The following is a 20,800-nucleotide window of genomic DNA, read 5'->3' on the forward strand; positions in this document are numbered from 1 at the left end:
ACTGCAGTATCACTGCTGCCATGACCAGACACAACCCTGCTATCTTCACCTCAGTCAAAAATTTAAACTGAATAAATCAAAACAAAAAACAACCAACCAAAAGATAACAACTGGGAGGAGGTGGGCACTGGCACAGAGGGAGATTCAATAAAGAAATCAAACCCAAACACACATCCCAGGCCTAAGTATGACCTAATACTGTAACTCTGCTTCTACTGAAGTCAGTAAAATGGGAACAGAATTAGTCTCTAAACCCAGAAGCATCATACTTAATACTCAGCCATACCAAAAACTCAATGTAATACTTAAAGAATTTGTACTTTGTTGCAAATTAAACACTAGGCAGCTAAAAATATTCTATGTGTAACAGAGCTGCTGTAACTCCAGGTGGTAATTTTACAAAACACAGTGGGGTTTTTCCCCCTGCAATATAAAAAGGTGTGCAGCATAAGGGAACTGAAGCACTCTGAAAGGACTTCTGTCTTTTCAGATTTAAAGTGATCACAATCAAATAATTTAAAGAAACAGGGACAAAATCATTTTGATATGAAGAGCCAGAGTTTTTAGGAAGAAAAGAGAGCAAGGTGAAATGTAACAGGGCTGCATGCCACTCTTGTTTGTGGGGCAGGACAAGGAAAGTCTGGACAAGACACAGCTACAGTGCTTTAAGCTTGTTCAGGAGCTTGTCAGAGGCAGCAACACTAACTCTTTCTACCCCCATTTTTGCTTAAGCTGCAGTTGAAAACAGAAGTGAGCATACAGCTATTAACTAGCTTTGAAAATTGAGGCTGTTAAAGGCACATTAACTACGTTATGAAGTGATTAAGACCACATTCTTTCACAGAAACACATGCCACACGAGCAGTGTGGTGAGGACCTACCATGCCCTGTTCGTTCACCACTACAAAGCCAATCCCACAGGACTACAATTGGTCTGTAAACAGAAAAGCTGATCAAGACTTTCAAATTCTGATTTTCTGTCAGCACAGTAATCATAATTACCCCTCAGAATTACTCATCAACTGAAATACCACTGATTCCACTTTTTAAACCAGGGAGGATAGCTAATTAGTTTCACAAATGCAAGTTTAACCTTATTAAATTAGGTTGTGCAAATAAATTGCACATGCAAACACTGAAAACACACTAAAAGAACTCTTTCCCCTACCTGTTTTTAACACTAAGGAAGAAAATATTCTTTAAAGTTGAATTTCAGTGGGAAAAAATACTAAATCTTGCTATAGTAGGATTCTGGTTTCCATTAACTCCAGCTTTTAAACTTTACTCAGTGGCTCACGATGAGGCTTGTGTATCTTTTGCCTCCAAAGGTATGCAGCTACTGGCCCATCACCAGTTAACGATGGCACTACTGAGACTACACCTGCTCTAGAGACATCCACAGATCCAAAACTACAGGACTGCACCTGGAATAGTTTTTGCAAGTACATACATACATGGAAACAATTATATATTTATCCACAAAGTGTCAAATTCAACATTGAACACTACAGAACATAAAAATCTTTCTTTTCAGTATCCCAAACTTCTTTCAGTTTTAAAATAAGAACCTCTCTCCAAAGCCATCCATTAATATACTGATACCCAAGAACCTTAGTTGGTTATTAGTATCCAAGAACCTTAATTGGTTATTAGCACATGTTAAGAGACTGTGTAACAGACAGTTGTTAAAGCATTAAAATACTTATATGTGCCCTAAGAACACAACTGCAATAACTTACCCCTTTTCTAATTCTCACCCTGAACATTCACACCAACACATAACACTTCTGATTGTCTAAGCCACAGGATGGAGACTAATTAACAGCAATTAAATATATTTAACTCTTCCATGCAAAAAATTAATCTGTTAAACAGCTTTGGTAACCTAGTATATAGTTAGCTTTGTGTAAATATTTTGCAAACATCCCTTCCCACAAAAAAAAAATCCCTAAATACCATGTGTATATTTATATAATAATATACATATTTCCTGAGTAAATTGTTAAATCTGATTATTTGGAAGATTTGGCAAAATATCCAACTTTATATTACTAAAATAGAATTTTAAATAAACATTCAATAAAGACATTAAAATAAATATGGAATGTTTCTGAAAATTATAGTACCATGAGCTTACATTAATAACAAACAATAATTTTTAATTAAGTGCATACTATGTTATATAGTTATTTTTTTAACCCACTGAGGAATCAATAAATCTAATTTCTAATCCTGAGTGACAATTTTATATCACCTGCTAACGTGTACTTCAGTGCAGTGCTTACTGCAAATCTACAAAAGTCTTTATTTTTTGTTTGTTTTTAATGGAAAAATTTAAATGGATTAAGCTATAGAAAGGTTTAGCTAGAAACTGAATTGGCAGCACAACTGCTGAAGCATTTCACACAACCAACATTAAACACTGATGACTCTTATCAAACTGTTAGTGATAACCAGAATGACCTGACTCCCTGTCACACAAACAATACAAGAGTGTGGATTGCTCTGTACAGAGTGACAGGACACAAACTACTTAGTGATCACTTTGGCACTTAAAAAAAACTATATAATGGTGCAAAAAGAACCCTGAACAACTTTTTTTTTAGGGGTTTTTTTTTAAAGTATGCTAAATTGCATCATTAACAAAAAAAGAATTAAGTTCTACCACATCTGGTTTCTCAGGTCATGGCTTGACTCACAGCTGATACACAGCTTTGGATAAGCACACAAAGAAATGCTCAGCTATTGTTTAGTTACTCTTAATAGTAAAACTCTTACATAGCAGACATTGCAATATCAGCAATATTAAAATTGCATTAACACTATTACAAGATGTGTCTCTCAACACCATAATCACAGTAGTAGAATTGCAGCACTGATCAGTTGGTTTAACCCTTTTGCTTTTTGATAGCCTATCAAAAACACCTTCCATGGCTCTAGGCAGGACACTTTGCCCATCCCTCCCAGTCCTCAACCTCCCTTTGTCATCACCATCATTATTAGCTGTTATTCTAGAATCCTCGTGGGTTCCTCAGGCTTTTCTTTGTTTTCATGGTCCACGCTGTTTTTTTCTTGTGTGCTTGTGTTTGGAGGACAGAGCTCCTGCAATGTCCTTTCAACAACTCCTTCTTTTACCAGGCTGCTTGCAGAGGCTTTTGGCAAAGTCATCTGTAACGCGCACCATAAAGCGGTACGAGCCTTGCGCGTGGAAGCAGCCAGCTCTCTGATGGCAGCTGCCAGAGCCAGAACATCTACAAGAAAAAAAACCCCACCCATTACAGGTTAAACCAGTATACAAACAGGTATACAAGCCTGGTAACATTAATAGATTAAAAAAATGCTGTAAATTTGACCCATCACCAGGTTTGCTCAAGTACCAGCTAACGCCATACGCTGGTACTGCACTGGCTGAATTCCATCAGTTCACATTCTTCTCTTGAAGTGATAGCTATAAATCTCACAGCCATCAGGCCTGTGATATAACAATCAAACCTATTTAATGTCAGCAGATGGGACTATCTACAATGATACTCAACAAGTATGATTAGTAACACCATCTACTCCATGCCAGCCAGACAAGCACGGTGCAACCCTTCCTTCCTCCTGCCTTCCTCGCCGTGGCACTGACAACCACCCACCTCCCAGTGAGAAAAGGCTCCCTGCCAACTTCTGGCTGAGAGTTTTACTGTCTGTGATCATAAAGCAATACATTTTGCACAGCAGAACATAGACAAAAGGCTTTTCTAGATGTGATTTAGATTGTGTTTATACAGCACAACATCCAACAGAAGTACAGCTCTATCAGAAATATAACTACACTGCAGGTGTTACCATTAATCTTAAGATAAATAGCAAATTATCAGACTACAAGGATGGTTCTAATAATGCTTCCATACATTTTTATTATAAATCTTTATCAAAACATGGTTTGTGGGGGGTTTTTGGGGCCTAATTTTAGAAGTTGATTTGCTTACAGGACTACTTTCCAGTATATAACACCATAAAGAAGGTGTTTGACATCTAACAAAGCATTCTGACTCTTTACAGTTTATCCCTGTATAAATATCCCACACACATCCTAGGAAGCCAAAAAACCTACACACTGTCACTTTCACTGCAGGAAAACAGACAATGCAGGACAGTGCTGAGCAAGGACCCAAAAAAGGATGGGGGTGAGGCAGGGGAAGCACACTCCTCTTTGGAAATTTTTCTAAGACACAGGTATTTTCTGAAGAAAAATAATATGATCTTGATCTCCAACCCCCAAATTCCTGTATGTATCAGCTGTGCGATCATGAGACTAAATAGCAAGTTATCACTCACAGAGTGCTATTAGAAGGGAAAACGTGCTTTGTCCTACCTGTGCTTTCCACAGAAAGCACATACTGCTGCTACAAATCCTTCTGGCTTTACTTCAACTAAAGCTGGGAATCGTAAAATGTGATTTCTGGTGGGTTTGTGTCTTGAATCAGGCAGACACAATCAATTAATTATCAATCATCATCAAAACTTTCCTTTTTTACTTTATAAGCTGAAAAGCAAGACTAGAAATGCCACTAAAGAAATTCTAGTTGTTTAAAGCAAGTACATGTTTACTTTCAGGGCAAGTACTTATATATTATCACTGAACAGTTTTTACAGTTCTCTTAGTCAAGAGGAGAATGTTTCCAAGTATTTAAACTAGTTAAAAAAATGGGAAAGAAAGAAGATCTCAAAGTAACTTTGATTTTTGAAAACTTTGATCTTTGAAAAGATCTCAAAGACTTTAAAAAGTCTTTCTTCAAGTGACAGGTTTAGAGTTGCAGTATTTTTGTTGAAGCTGAGGTGATTGCTGCATATTTCAATTCTGCATATTTCAGATGGTGTATTTTGCAAATTCCAACTTTTCAAAAATTAAAAGTTTTAAGCTTTTAAAACTAATACAAGTGGAGAAGAGTTACCTTTCTCATTATTATAACGTGGTGCTCCTTGTCTCTGGGGGTTAGCAGCATTAACAATCTCATCCTTCCGCCTCGCCTGTGTTACACGAATGGCTTCCATCTGGTGTTCTAAGGTCCTGGATATGTTACTGTGTACAGGGGTACCACGAAGCCTTTCCATTTTTCCTATTAAGGTGAGCACCTGCCGGATGCATTGAAAACACCAAAATCATTAAGTATTTATAAATCTCCATTAAAGAAACAAACATTAAGTCAAAGAAACCACTTGTATCAGTACAGGCTGGGTGATGAGCTGCTGGAGAGGAGCTCTGCGGAGAAGGACCTGCGGGTCCTGGTAGATGACAGGTTGGCCATGAGCCATGGTGGGGGAGCCAATGGGATCCTGGGGACATCAAGAGGACTGTGGCCAGCAGGTCAAAGGGGGGATCCTCCCCCTCTACTCTGCCCTGGTCAGGCCCGACCTGGAGTGTTGTGTCCAGTTCTGGGCTCCCTGGTAGAAAAAAGACAGGGATCTCCTGGAGAGAGTCCAGGGGAGGCTACGGAGATGGTGAAGGGCCTGGAGCATCTCCCCTGTGAGGAAAGGCTGAGTGAGCTGGGGCTGTTCAGCTTGGAGAAAAGACGACTAAGGGGGGACCTTATTAATGTTTATAAATATCTTAAGTATGGGATGCAGGGGGAAATGGGCAGCCCCTTTTCAGTGTCTGGGGGGACAGGACAAGGGGCAATGGCTGCAAATTGGAGCACAGGAAGTTCTGCACCAACATGGGGAAGAACTTTTCCCCAGTGAGGGTGAGGGAGCCCTAGGACAGGCTGCCCAGGGGGTGTGGAGTCTCCTTCTCTGGAGATATTCCAGCCCCATCTGGATGCCTATCTGTGCAATATGAGCTAGGGACCCTGCTTTGGCAGGGGGGTTGGACCCAATGATCTCTGGAGGCCCCTTCCAACCCCTATGATTCTGTGATTCAGTGAAAGACAGGAATTTATCTCACTAGATGGTATTTCAAGCAAGCTTACCCTGGCTTGTTCTCGTAACTGGTCGACAATCAAACGATCAACTCGGGATGGGTTGGCAGGGAGTCGAGCCACAGGAGTGTTGCTTGAGCTTGACAGGCGCTTTCCGGGGAAGTTTCTTGCAAGGTCGGCCTCAGTCTGGGAAGGAAATAAAGAGACATTGCAAAGCTTGGAGATTAGTACAGTATTACAATATTTGTCAGGCTGTTTAGAATTTTCAAATACATTACAGGTGAGCTTCTGATCTTTATTTCTGAATTAATCACAATCACAGAATCACCAGGTTGGAAAAGACCTTTAAGATCATGAAGTCCAACTCTTCCTGTCCTCTGCTAAACCATATCCCTGAGCACCTCATCCACACGTCTGTTAAACACATCCAAGGATGGTGACTCAGCCCCCTCCCTGGGCAGCCTGTGCCACATCCCCACAACTCTTTCAGGGAAGAACTTTTTTCCTCACATCTGAGCTGACCCTGCCCTGGTGCAGCTTGAGGCCATTTCCCCTTGTCCTGTCTCCTGTCTGAAGAGACCATGGTCCACCTCTCTACATCCTCCCTTCAGGTAGTTGTAGGCGGTGATAAGTTCTCCCCTCAGCCTCCCCTTCTCCAGGCTGAACACCCACAGGTCCCTCAGCCACTCCTCAAAAGATTTCTAGAATCAGAACAAAATCCTATTGAATTAATAAACATCATAAAAATTAAAAAATCCAAGCTAACAATAATTCAGTGCTTTGGCTACACTGTTGTAGCAAATACTGCATAGAGAAAAATGTGTTAGCAGCCCAGGGTAAGGGGCAAGAGCCTTAGAAACTGAAGCTCAAAGCCACACATGACTTAAAACCAGTCATGCCAAACAATACAAGAGTTCTCTTCAAAACATGTAGGTGGTGCTAAAAGTATTTAAAACTATCACACAGCAATTCTCACCTTCAAAGGACTGAGAGCACCGAGTATCTACTCTAAAAACTGTTTAAGGCATCAGTTGTGTCTTACCTTCTTTCTCTCTTTCTCCAAAGCTCTCCACTGCTCATAGCACTCCTCCAGTCGGATATGAAGCTCGTTAGCAGGTCCACTGCGATTTCTGGGAGGTCTGTACTTGTTAAATGGTGTTGGAAAGGCAAAATAAGGTGCAGCTATTTCCCCACAAAGGAGGTCGTTGATGAAGGGATTCAAGTGGTTAAAGTCATCATAATGAAATAGATCAACAAGTTCTGAGAGTGGAAAGGGGGGCGGGGGAAAGCTGAAGTTGTTTGCTGATGGAAACAGATGGTGGTTAAATGGAGGAAAATTGGGATTTTGCTTTAAATCAGACATCAGTGGGAAAGAAGGGATAAAAGAAGGATTGATGAAGTCTGACATGCTACCACCATTCTGTTCAGGCTTTGTTGGAAACATATTGAACTGCTGAGGGTTTGGGGTCGTATACCCAAAGTGAGGAACCCAGTTCCTCCTGCCTCTTCTATCATCTTTACTACTATTTTCTTGGGGCTGTTTTTTTGGAAACCTGTGGTATTTTTCAGGGTCTTCACTTAGGGAATTCTGCTGCTTTAACCAGTCAGATGAAAAATTAATGGGGAATTTACGAAATGGCCCCTCCTTATTAGCCAATGACTCGTGCTGCGATCGCCCAAAAGGTTTCATCAGCTTCTGGTTTTCTGAGATGAAGTTGGAAACTCCCAAGTTATTAGAAGCACCATTCGATATGTGTAACCTTCCATCTTTCCTTGAAGGGAGGACAGGTGAGATCTGTGAGTAGTAAGAGGACTGTTTTACAGACTGATGGATGGGAGAAGCACCAGACATGGGTGGAACCCCTGAAGGTGGCTGCAGGCTTGTTACCACTTGCTTTCCATACGTGAGGTCAGATGCAGCTGTTGGACCTTGAGTTTTCCCATCCAGCCATGTATGCCCATGGTATGAGGAGTAACTCCCATTCTGCATAACATTTTTTACAGCTAAATCAAATTCAGATACTTTAGGAGAGCATTCTTTTGGACCAGTATGGATCTTACATTCTTTATTATTAAAAGCATCCCCCAGAGTAAAGCTACAGTCATCATTTTGCACAAGCATTTCCTGTGGTTTTCTGTTTGTCCCTCCAGAAAAATTCCTTTCTTTAGGGGGTTGACTGAAAAAATATAGAGATGGATGAACTGATGGCTGCAACTTATGAGCAGCTGTAAAGTTTTCATATCTTTTAGAAAACAAGTGGTTGTCCTGGAACACTTTAGCCCAAGAGTCATCAACAGGCTGATTAGAAAGACCAGGGGGATACTTTGTTTGTTCCTGAGCATTTTTCATAGCTTTGCCCCTTGTTCTTTCAGCTTTCCAATACTCTTTCTGAACACCAGTGCCTTCCTTCCCTCTGTTCTGAGAAGAAAAAGTGCTAAAGTTGGAGCTGCTTTTTTCATAGTCTCCATTTAACCTTGTGTTGTCATAACTGCACAAATGCTGGTTATAGTCTATATGTTTAAAAGAAAATGCTTCTTGGTGAATTGTGTTATTACTTTGCAAAGAGGAGTTTTCAGGATAACTGTTCTTCAGTATATTATCATGCTGAGTGCAAGGACCAGATGGAGAAAGCCAAGATTCTATGAGATGAAGATCTTCCAAACCACTGTGTAGCATCTCCACATCGTGGGAGTGTTGTAGTTGTTCCTGGTAGTAGCTCTGTGTGCCCATCAGGTTTGAAAAATCCTTAGTTTCAAGAGAGTGCTTAGATGAGAGCCCTGAGAATTCACCATTGCTTCCAAGATCAGGTGCCCACATAGGTGGGAACAACCTTGAAAGAGGATTCCTGTAACAAAGTTAAACAAACTGCCTGTAATGATTTAAAACAGTTTTGTTGGGTTTTTTTTTTGCATTAAAACAGTTGGAATACCACAGTTATTCCCCCCCATCCCATCACATTCTTCGTTAACCATACAAAGCCCTCCTCCAAAATATGAGGGGGAAATGAATCATAGAATCATAAATGTTGGAAAAGACCTCCAAAATCACCTAGTCCAACTGTCCCCCTAACCACCCATCTTAGTCATTAATCTGTGTCCCCAAGTACCTCATCCAACCTTTATTTAAACACTCCATCACCTCCCTGGGCAACTGTTCCAATGCCCAAAAACTCCTTCTGAGAAGAAATTCCTCCTAATTTCTATCTTGAACCTCTCCTGGTGCCATTTGCAGCCATTCCTTCTTGTCCTATCACTATCTGTGAGAAGAGGCTGACCCCCAGCACACCACAACCTCCACTGAAGGAGTTGTAGAGAGCAGTAAGGTCCCCTGAGCCTCCTCTTCTCCAGATTAAACAGTCCCAGTTCCCTCAGCTGCTCCTCATCACACTTGTGTTCCAGACCCTTCACCAGCTTTGCTGCCCTTCTCTGGACATGCTCCAGGACCTTAATGTTCCTCTTGTGAGGGGCCCAAAACTGAACACAGTGTTCAAGGTGCACCCTCTCCAGAGCTGAGTATACGGGGATGACCACCTCTCTGGTCCTGCAGTCTGTGCTGTTCCAGATATAAGCCAGGATGCGTCTGACCTTTTCGGCCACCTTGGCCCACTATTCCTGTTGCAGCTGAGTAAATGCTGTGTGAAATCTGACTACCAATGCTGTTCCCTCATGTTTATTATCTGTCTGTTTAGAATCACAAGGTTGGAAGAGACCTTTAAAGACCATTATGCCCAATCGTTCCTGTCCTGTGCTAAACCATATCCCTGAGCACCTCATCTATCTGTCTGTTAAACACACCCAGGGTAGGTGACTCAGCCCCCTCCTGGGCAGACTGTGCCACAGCCACACAACTCTTTCAGGGAAGAACTTTTCCCTCACATCTGATCTGACCCTGCCCTGGCACAGCTTGAGCCCATTTCCCCTTGTCCCATCCCCTTTCACCTGGCTGAAGAGACCATCACCCACCTCTCTGCAACCTCCTATCAGGTCAGTGGAGGCGCTGAGAAGGTCTCCCCACAGCCTTCTCTTCTCCAGGCTGAACACCCCCAGCTCCCTCAGCTGCTCCTCACATGATTTGCCCTCCAGCCCCTTCCCCAGCCTGGTTGCCCTTCTCTGGACTCACTCCAGGACCTCAATGTCCTTCTTATGATGGGGAGCCCAGAACTGGACCCAGCACTCGAGGTGCAGCCTCACCAATGCCCAGTCCAGGGGCACAATTACCTCCCCAGACCTACTGGCCACACTATTTTTGACACAAGCCAGGATGCCATTGGCCTTCCTGGCCACCTGGGCACACTGCTGGCTCATATTCAGCCTGCAGTCAGCCAACACCCTCAGGTCCTTCTCTTCCTGACAGCTCTCCAGCTAGTCTTCCCCAAGCCTGTAGCACTGCATGGGGTTGTTATGTTCCATGTGCAGCACTCTACACTTGGCATTGAGTTGAACTGCAGAGCTCATTTGGATTTACTGAATATTTTAGATTCAGCTGTATTCAGTCAACTCCCTGACATTTAAAGTATGAGATTTATTTGCTTTTCTTTAAATGCTGCAAGCTGATGGAAGACTTTTAAAAAATACATATTGCTAACAGTTTGTTGCCTTTTTTTTTTTTGCTGGCAATGGAGGAAACTCATTTCTAGAATTCAACTACTTCTACAACTTGTTACTCAGCTCTGAGATAATTCAAAATATGTATCATATCTGTGTGAAAAGGGACATAAAAACCAACATCCAACACATAAGAACTTTCAGAACAAACTTACCAGTCTGTAACTGGCTCTGGCTTGCTTGGCTCCTCTAAAATGCTTGACACCAGCCCAAACATATCGGGGCCACTGCCAGAGTAAGAAAGATTTATTGGTGCCCTGAAAAAAAACCAAGCCACAAGCCTAAATAAATGTCTTTCTCCTAAACAAAACAGGCAAAAGAAAAAACATTAAACCTTTAACTTATTTTAGCAGCAGTTGCTAAGTGTTCTAAATGTCGTGTATTCTTAGCACCCACCTACAGGAATCTCTACCTGCATTTGTGAGTTCTATAGCCTAGAGGAAGTAGAACAATTTTCCTAACTTCTTAGTTCAAAGGAGGCTTCTCAAGCTGATATGTGAAAATAGAAGAGCAGCAAAAGATTCTCCTCTCTTTTCAATGAATGTAACTTTTATGGACATGTCTTCAAATCTTTACTGTCTCCTATAGAGGGTAAATATGATTAATCTCAAAACCCTGAGGATTCTAATTTACCTCCTGGTATTCAAGACCTCATTTAATCTAAAAACCCCAGTTATATTTCAGTTGAACTACTTTTTAATCACCTTTTAGATGTGATTTACAGTGGGTCAAAATTTTATTGAATATTCCTGATAAATACCAAATATGTTCAACCATTACTGGTCTTACACAAGCCTAACTTATACTTAGGTGCAAAATGACAACTTTAGAGAGCTTCCTGCAATCACACCTCACTCTTACCCAGAAGTTCATGAGAACAAAACACTGTTAAACTCTAGCTCCCTCCAACATGCACTGCTTTGCTTCAATAAATTTCACTTCTCATCCTATTCTCATTCAGCTGATTCCTTTCAGCTTCCCTGAAGATCTCTCATCCTTCCCCAGTGTCAGCCTATCCAAACAACTCCATCATCTGCTAATGCTGCCACGTAATTACTCACACTGATCTGCCAATTAACAAAAACTATAAACCACAGAGTAAACTATTAAGACTATCACCTTGTTAATCTCTTGCCACAGGGAAAATAGCTACTTATGCCTTAATAGCTTTTAAGACCTCACAACATTTTGACTTCTAACTACCTCTATTATTTACTTCCTGACCATTCCTCTGGAAGGGATCTGGTCCAGGCCCTTTTTTTCCATATATATATTCATTGATTTATTATATATAATATGCATTTTATATTATTAATGCTTATATATAGTTTTTCCATACATATGTGCAAATATTCTTGAAAATTATTTCTGAATGTAGGTCTGTCACTGATATTTGAAAGCTGGATCTTGTTTGTGTCTGTCAGACAGTAAGCTGACAGGGGGCTTATTTACTTCCAATTTCTCCAGCCAACTGGAGATCACAAATGAAAGCTTCCATCTACATAATTTTCAGCAAGGGAGAGATCAGAGTAGATTATAATGTGCCATGGAAATTAAAAATAAAATTACTGGCCATTTTAGAAGTTAGACAGGGCAGCAGGAAGCTGGGTGAATTACAAAAGAATAAAAATTCTAGGTAAAACCAAGCACAGGACAAGCAGCAAGTCTAAAATCACCTAAGGAATTTTATAGACAGAAGCAAGGCGAAATGTTTAGCTGTTCCTTCTGTTACCTACACCAGAAGCACTACAATGCAGTTTGAGGCAGAAACACCTGAATTCCTGATGTATTCTACTTCTTAATGCAGTCAGTTGTTTAGCAAGGGACTAGAACCCTTTGCTCCCTGTGTCTCAAGCCAGTACTGTTCACTACCAGTGATCTGAAAATCCTTGGTAATGTGTTAACCAAAAAGCCCAGAATAACAGGCATTCAGTTTACTCAGGTCTCCACAAAGCACTGAAAAGGGGCCGACCATTTCCCCCTGCATCCCATGCTTCAGGTATTTATAAACATTAATAAGGTCCCCCCTTAGTCTTCTTTTCTCCAGGCTGAACAGCCCCAGCTCCCTCAGCCTTTCCTCACAGGGGAGATGCTCCAGGCCTTTAACCATCTCAGTAGCCTCCTCCAGACTCTCTCCAGGAGATCCCTGTCTTTTTTATCCAGGTTGCCCAGCACTGAAAGAACACTCATACCGCTTCTTTGTGCGGTCTTGACAAGGTGTTTTTGAGCCAATATCCTCTCCACACGCTGACCAGTTGCTGTACGGACGGGAAGGTTCTAGAGCAGGTGGTGTACTGGTAATTGCTCCCAATAACGGGGAAAATAATTGAGCATCCATTTTTTATTTCTTGCTATTTACCTATGTTGAAGAGAGAAGGAAACACTTTTAACATCAGGTGTTTACAGAAATGAGCAGTAAAGGCAACAAAGCAAATCCTTCCTTTTGTATCTTGAGCTACATAATATTTCAGGAAACAAAATGTAACTATGACAAAATGTTACAGTCCAATACTTGTTCTATCCCCTAATCTGCCAAATTTATGTATCTTCTAAAATAACTAAGCAAATAATAAATATAAATAATAAAAAACCTATTAGAAAAATAAAAATTCTATAATAGAAATAATAATAGGATTCTCTCTAGGTTTCACATTGTGGGTGTTCACATATCAAGAGCATAAGCTCAGAACCTTATAGCCTATATGATTGGAAATGTACATGTCACTGGCATACACATCCTTTCAGAGAAAACAAAGGGAAGAGCAATAATCTCTGCTGCATCCCTGGAAACACAGGGATGAAGAGCCCACAGTATACAGAGAGGGACATTTGTAAACTCCACAGAATAAAGTGTGGATTAACAAAGTAATCTCTCTTCACACACAGGTCCAGAAAAACTATTAAATTAGTGATTTCCCATTCAGAGAATAAATAATAGGAGATCTAAGTGAAGTGAGGAACTGCACCTCACAAGGTATCTCAGTTAAGAATCACCACGACACAGCCTGTGACTGTCAAAGGTTTGACTATCAGAAATCTGCCTTTAAAAACCAAAAGTATTGAAAAGTCTGGACCACCTTCTCTGTAACCTCCCCACAAGGCAGCTGCACACACCTGTAAGATCTTCCCTCTCTCTTCTCCAGGCTGATCACTGAATCACAGAATGTGTTAGGTTGGAAGGGACCTTTAAAGGTCATCTAGTCCCACCTCCCTGCAGATCAGACCCAGCTCTCAGCCTCTCCTCAGACTTCCCATTCTCCAAACCACAAACATCTTGGAAGCCTCTAGGACTCATTCCAACAACCTTCTTGTACTGGGTAGCCACAAACTGGACACAGTACCCAGTTGTGGTCTTACAGTGGCAGAGCAGAGGGAATTATGGAAGTGCTCACCCCACTGCCTATGCTTCTGATAGGACAGCCTGGCATAGGGGTGGACTTCTCCAGCGCAAAGTCACACTACTGATCAACGTCCCACTTGACCGCCTGATCATTGTTGAGGATCCAACATGGGAGGCCATGGATGCTACAGTCAGACTGGAGGTGACTATAGCATACAGCCTTGTGCTTTACACCTCCCTGAGGAGGCCAGTGATTAAGAAAATTGTCTTAAGGATAATATTTAGTAGCATCTATTCCCACCCAACTCTAGAAGCGTTACTTAGTGAACCAAGGTTCTAATAAACACAAAGAAAAACACTGCTACAGGAGTTTAAAATAATCTATTGAGGAAAAACAGTGTAATTAAGACCCTAACATGTAGAATTTATGCTGATGTCTGGATAGCTGGCTGCTGAAGAGGGGCAGCAAGACATTTTTTCAGACTGTAAGGATAACATAAACTTCTCTCACATTGCAAATACAGCTGAAATAAGTAAAAAATATCAGTTTCTAATTTTTTAGCCAGCTCTTTCACTGGGATGATCAAGCTAGCCTTAGCTCAAACAAAGTTCATCCAGAGGCCAAAAAAATGACCCAAGGGCTGGAGCAGCTCCCCTATGAAGACAGGCTGAGAGGTGGGCTTGTTCAGCCTGGAGAAGAGAAGGCTCTGGGGGGACCTTATAACGGCCTTCCATAGCCTGAAAGGTGCCTGTAAGAAAGACGGGTAGGAACTGTTCACAAGGGCATGGAGTGATAGGATGAGGGGTGATGGTTTTAAACTAGAAAAGGGGAGATGTAGGTTGGATATTAGAAAAAAACATTCAATATGAGGGTAGTATATCACTGGCACAGGTTACCCAGAGACACAGTAGAGGCCCCATCCCTGGAGATATTCAAGGTCAGGCTTGATGGGGGTCTGAGCAACCTCATCTAGTGAGGATGTCCCTGCTCACTGCAGGGGATGTTGGACTAGATGGCCTTCAAAGGTCCCTTCCAACGTAATGCATTCCATGATTCCAAATGAAATAACTTGCCAAATCCTTTCTTGCAGAAAGTTCTCAACCATGTACTACTTAAATTCCAAAAAAAGCTAAAAAAACCCCTGCACAACAAGCTCCCAAGTTATTGCTTCTGAGATAAAAAATGAGTTGTCACCAGAAGCCATATTTATAGGGCCAAATTTGCCAACTCTGAGAGACTAGTGCTTGCTATTGGAGAAATACTTCTAAAGCCCTGAAGAAGCTGATAGAAGACAGAGGGCTTAAGGCAGATTTACACTGTCTGAATACAGCATTATGCATTCAGCTTGCCTAGAGCTGCTCCAGTACTTTTTTATAGTTTGAGCTTTTTAAGTTATTTATATTTAAGTAAACTAAAAAAGAACAATACTTCTATGTTGATCATTTCACACACTATCTTTTCTAAAAGAAAAACACTAAGTTAATTTAATTTTTCTCCCTTCCCTTTTTACCTCAAAAACAGAACAGTAAAATCTTGCTTACTACAAATCTTCAGCTGGAATTTTGTTTAGTGAAAACTGCCAGAGACTCAGATTTCCCTTCCCAGATCTTGTCTGAAAAGTTAGTAAAGAAATATTACCCAGCCAATTGTGCTCCTACCAGGAGCAGGACAGAACAGCCCTTCAGTGTTTTTTTTTTTTTTTAATTAATTGATAAAAAGTTTACACTGAGTGCTTAATAGCTGCTATAAGCTTGTATTGAAGAAATACCTATTAAATCATTAAATGAGAGGTACTACAGCCCTGTAGAGAGAGGCTAGACATGTTCTGTAACATTCTGTGCAAACCCACTGTTAGTCCCTGTAAATAAAGAGATTTAAGAACAACTTCCAGGCCCAGACACAAAAGGGCACAGCAGTTCCAGGCCATCCAGAGAGGTGATGGAGTCATTATCCCTGGAAGTATTCAAACAACATGTAGACTTGGCACTTCAGGACATGGTTTAGTAGACACCACAGTGCTGAGTTGATGGTTGGACTTGATGACCTTAGAGGTGTTCTCAAACTTTAAAGATTCTATGGCTCTTGTGTAATACAGGTGACACGGGTAAACTCTTACACTGCAAAAGTGTCTCAGATATCCAGATTATCTGCTGTAAATTACTGCTGAACAACACACAAGCATCACTTAGGAAAACAGTAGCTGACAGAGGCCAGAATTTTAGCAACAATTTAACAGTATCAACAAGCACATGCCAATGTCCCCACCCTGGCCCGGTCTTGTTTAGTCTATTAGGAAGCAAGGAAGATAAATTCTGCTACTTGGCTACAGTTTAAAATACTTTTGCACAGATTAAAAATAGGACCTGTAACTAACGGATTTATCTTTTATTTTCAGAGCCATTAGTCGCTCCTAATGTGACCTGTGCAGGACAACATAACAGAAGATCAACAGTGGAGGTACTTCATGTACCCTAGACACAGCCTCAATCCTGGGCACTTCAAAACACTGGAGTCTGTCATTCTACCTAGTTAAGATTTCAAAACCACTGAGAAACCCTCATCTATTCTTTACTAATAAGTTATAATTAAAAAGAGAGTAAACAGTGTGTTGCATCCTATAGCTTGCCTTAGTTTCAAAATTCTTCACTGAATTTCAGATAGTGTCATAACCTTTGTAACTGGCTTTGCAAACAGAGGGCTGCCTGCAGAGGCGTCACAGTGTTTCATTCAGAATTCCTACCCTGACAATCAATAAATGAAATGCTGTCACCAAAACCAAACCTAAAACCCCACAAACCCCAAGAAACTAAATGACAACTCTCCCAGCCTTCAGCAGGGCTTTGACTTAATTCATTTCACCCTACAAGTCATCGGACATGCACACAGGTGGTTTTTAACTTCTGCAAGAAGCTCAGCACATCTAAAGAGTAAGCAAACTGAAGCATTTACCAGAAACAGTCACTAGTTCCAAAAGCCTCACGCAGTTCTTTGTGCTTAGAAGCTTTTCCAAAGTTTGGCTTACTCGAGGAGAAATAAGTAGAAATTCATCAGTATAATGGTAACATTCAAACTATAACTACATATGAAAGCAATTAGCATCACAGTTATTAAGCACTGATGTTGCTGAGGTACCTGTGATGTGAGTCCTGTGCTCAGTTATATACTGACTCATTTCTTGCTGCCTCACAGCCTTGTGCTTCTGCTTCACCCAGGCTGCTTGCTAAAGGTTTGCTGTTACTACACACCTGGTTTCACTGCTCCAGCAGTGAAGGCAAAAGCCTCAGGGGGGCTGTCACTACTCTTGCTGTTGCCCTCCCATTCAGCCAACCAAGTGCCAAGGTAACAGAGCTGCCAGGCACACAAAGGCAGATGAGACTACAGAGCTTAGGAGAGGACTTGGTAATCACTAAGTGGAATTGGGAACTGAGGATCCTGCATGGTAGAGACCTCAGAACAGCTGAGGTTGGATGAGGCCTTTGTAGCCAAGTCCCCTGCTCAGAGCAGGTTGCTCAGGACCTCATGAAGTCAGATCCTGAGCAATGCCAAGGATGAGCAGGAGAGAAGACACACACAAGTGCCAGTGTGGCCCCACTGTACCTTCAAACACAGATAGGAGACAAACTTTCCAGAGACACGTTTCTGCCACACCACCACTGCTTGAGATGGGCAGCTAGGAACAGGTTATCTATGATCTTCTGGAAGTCCTCTATCCAAAGGTTGAGCAGCACTGTGAATACAGCAGAAGACTCATTTCCCATTACTGGAAACGTTTTGTGTGCTGTCCAGCAAAGTACTGGAAACAGTTCAAGATGGTAACTGTTTATTCTGAGATGCAATAACTGCTGACAGAGCAGTGAAGGCCCCTCAAGCAGAGCGCAAGGAGTTTCAGGGACTTTCAGATACACCACTACATTATGACAATTGTATGAAATACTTGCAATCATAGCAAAGAATCATAGAATTGTTTTGGTGGGAAAAGACCTTTAAGATCATCAAGTCCAACCATCAACCTACTACTGCCAAGTTTACCACTCAACCATGTCCCAAGGCACCACTTGTACACATACTGAGTACCTTCAGGGATGGTGATGCAACTGCTGCCCTGGGCAACCTGTTCCAGTGCTGTGTCAGTGAAGAAACGTTTCCTAATATCCAATCTAAACCTCCACTGGCACAACCTGAAGCCCATTCCTCGTCCTGTCACTTGGGAGAAGAGAATAACACCCACCTGGTTACAGTCTCCTTTCAGGTAGTTGCAGAAATCAATAAGGTCTACTCTCAGCTTCATTTTCTCCAGACTAAGTAACACCAGTTCTCTCAGCCACTCCTGACACCATTTGTTCTCTAGACCCTTCATGAGCTTGACTGCCCTTCTCTGGACACACTCCAGCACCTCAATGTCTTCCTTGTAGTGAGGGGCCCAAAACTGAACACAGTACTCGAAGTGCAGCCTCACCAGTGCCAAGCACAGCGGGACAATCACTGCGCTGGTCCTGCAAGCCACACTATTTATGATACAAGCCAGGATGCCATTGGCTGCCTTGGCCACCTTGGCACACTTCTAGCTCATGTTCAGGCAGCTGTCAACCAACACCCAGGAGTCCTTTTTGGCTGGGCAGTTTCTCAGCTACTCTTCCCCAAGCCTGTAGCAACACCTGGGGTTGTTGAACCTGTCACGAGCAGCCAGTTTCTCCAGGAGAATGTTCTTGTAAAATGGTGTCAAAGGCTTTACTAACAGACAAAGTCCAGGTAGACAACAGTGACAGTCTTCCCCTCATTTGCTAAATATTGTTATGTATATCTGGGGTACCTTGCTGAACTAAAGCATTAGGACACAGACTAAAAAAATTCAACAGAGCTTCACTCTTATCCTGTTCAGACGTGAGAACAACCTACAGCTTCCATCAGACTAACAATTCTCTGAAAGGACATATTACAAGCTAAAAAAATAATATAAACAGAGGTAAATATTTGCTTCATTATAAAATTAGAAGAAATCACTTTTATTGATGCAAAGTTCTCACAAAGTTTTTTATTTTCAAAAAAGCATTTGAGCTACATTAGGAAAAATCCTTTTTATAGGCAGTTATCCTAAAACTACAGGAACTCACTGGTACAGAGCACTGCTACAGATGCTTTTTATAAACATCTATCACATCTTACTTGCAGCAACAGTAAATGACAGCACTGCACTATATTATTACTTCTGCATTGAGTGTACTCTCTTGATTTCTTGGCAGGATAAGGATTTCCTGTTTATTTCTTTTGCCTGGCAAGATAAAGCAAACATAGGAAAGCATTGTTTTGTTTTTTGAATTAAGACTTCTAATAACTCCAACCTACAGCCATTTGAACCTACAGCACACTGGAACTGGCTAACCCATTCAGGATGCACAGCTAGTGATTCTCCAAAACTAGTCGTGGTCAAAAGAAACCTGAATTCTATGAACTGCCTTTCTTGGGTTACCTGGGTAACTAACCAGAAGTGAACTGGTGACATGGGTATATGTCAAACTAAACTTAGGGGAGAAAATAGGTCAGTTGTTCAGATGCTTGTTAATATTGGGGACAAAACCATAAAAATTGCAGATTACTGGAGCCCTCCTTTTAAATCCCAGTTTTGTGTCATCTAAAAGGCTCATTGCAGCAGCAAACAGAAATGTTCCTTTTCAAAGATTTAAGAAAGTTTTTCTCTGAGAAAAAAGAATTAGGTCTGTCAGATCTCTCTTAGGTAGCTGGGTCAAAATAACATACAAAAGCAACACTTGAGGCAGCGTGGAAGAAGTACATTTCTAAGATGCTTGTTCAGCATTTGGGTTCTATAGCCAAATTACCATTAAGAACCCTCATGAGCTACTAGGCCTTTTTTTTTTTTGCTTATTTTAAAAACTAGCATTTAAATACATTAATTTCATATAATCAAATGGGTTTTTTTGTGTGTGTGTTCATGGTAACTTCCAGCAAAGTTGTTCTTCAGAAGACTTTGTGGTAAGTCTCACAAATGCCCTTGACAAGCTGTGCTCAGAGCCTGGCTGAAGGAGGAACTGCTGACTTCCATTAACAGAGGATCCCTCTCCTGTACTGATGCAAAGCAACAATGAAAGATGCACTGTCTGTAACGTAGCATTCTCTTTATGTATCTGGGTTGTTTTGTTAAGTGGTTATTCACTGCATTTGGTCAGAAAAAACAATACATCATACAACACATTCACTTTTTGGACTCACCTGTGACTCGCAAAAACCAGGGGCGGCACTTTGTTTGACCATGTCCTTGTTATCAGTATACAAGTTCTCTTCTCTGAAGTATGCAGCATTGCTGTGCAAGCAGAAATTTAGATTCTGAAGGACAGACTTAACCTATTTAAAAGAAATGAGGAAAAAAGACCAGTAACTACCAGGTCTGTCAAAGTTGTACTTGTTAGACATGAAACTAATTTTTAGATACCACTTATTGCTCCTCCCACCATCTTTCCACATCACACCACCCACAGCTCCTCCAGTACCATGTACATCTTACACATTTGCAGAACAATAACAGAGTTGTTTCATTGCTGTGAGAACCCACATGACAGAACAACTCAGCAGACAGGAGAGCTGCCAGCCACAGGTCACAGGGAGTCCCAGAACAGGTAAGTGGTGCTGCCCCTAGGATCATACAGAGGCATATTGCCTAGCAAGATTCCTCTACTCAGCTTCATCCTGTCACACAGACAGGTACACCACACATGTCCACATCCACCATGCCCGTACTCAAGCTGCACCCATGATCCTGCTCAACACCACACATCTGCCACAGAACTGAACACCCATCTGGGCCAAAGAATCCTCAAGTGCCTGGGACTGCACCCACCAAAGGGCTCCACCCCATCTTCAGACCTACAGCCACACAGTCCTTGCTACCCCAAAAACAGGAGAGAGAAAAACATATTCCCAAGAGTCCTCAAAGTATAA

General features: G+C 41.5%; 1 protein-coding gene across 1 annotated transcript; it reads right to left on the reverse strand.

Annotated features, from left to right (window-relative positions):
• Positions 1–3,006: 3,006 nt before the first annotated feature.
• LOC311188552 (uncharacterized protein) lies at positions 3,007–20,137 on the reverse strand (the record flags this gene model as incomplete). Its single annotated transcript, XM_084260003.1, has 7 exons — positions 20,075–20,137; positions 12,701–12,867; positions 10,664–10,765; positions 6,946–8,749; positions 5,955–6,089; positions 4,941–5,121; positions 3,007–3,251 (listed from the first exon to the last, which is right to left on the reverse strand). Exons 2-7 carry the CDS (start codon positions 12,844–12,846, stop codon positions 3,007–3,009), a joined length of 2,613 nt encoding a protein of 870 aa, XP_084116129.1. The 5' UTR covers positions 12,847–12,867; positions 20,075–20,137.
• Between the last annotated feature and the right edge of the window lie 663 nt (positions 20,138–20,800).

Source organism: Gallinula chloropus (genome assembly GCF_964237585.1).
Source record: "Gallinula chloropus genome assembly, chromosome: 2".
Lineage (NCBI taxonomy): Eukaryota > Metazoa > Chordata > Aves > Gruiformes > Rallidae > Gallinula > Gallinula chloropus.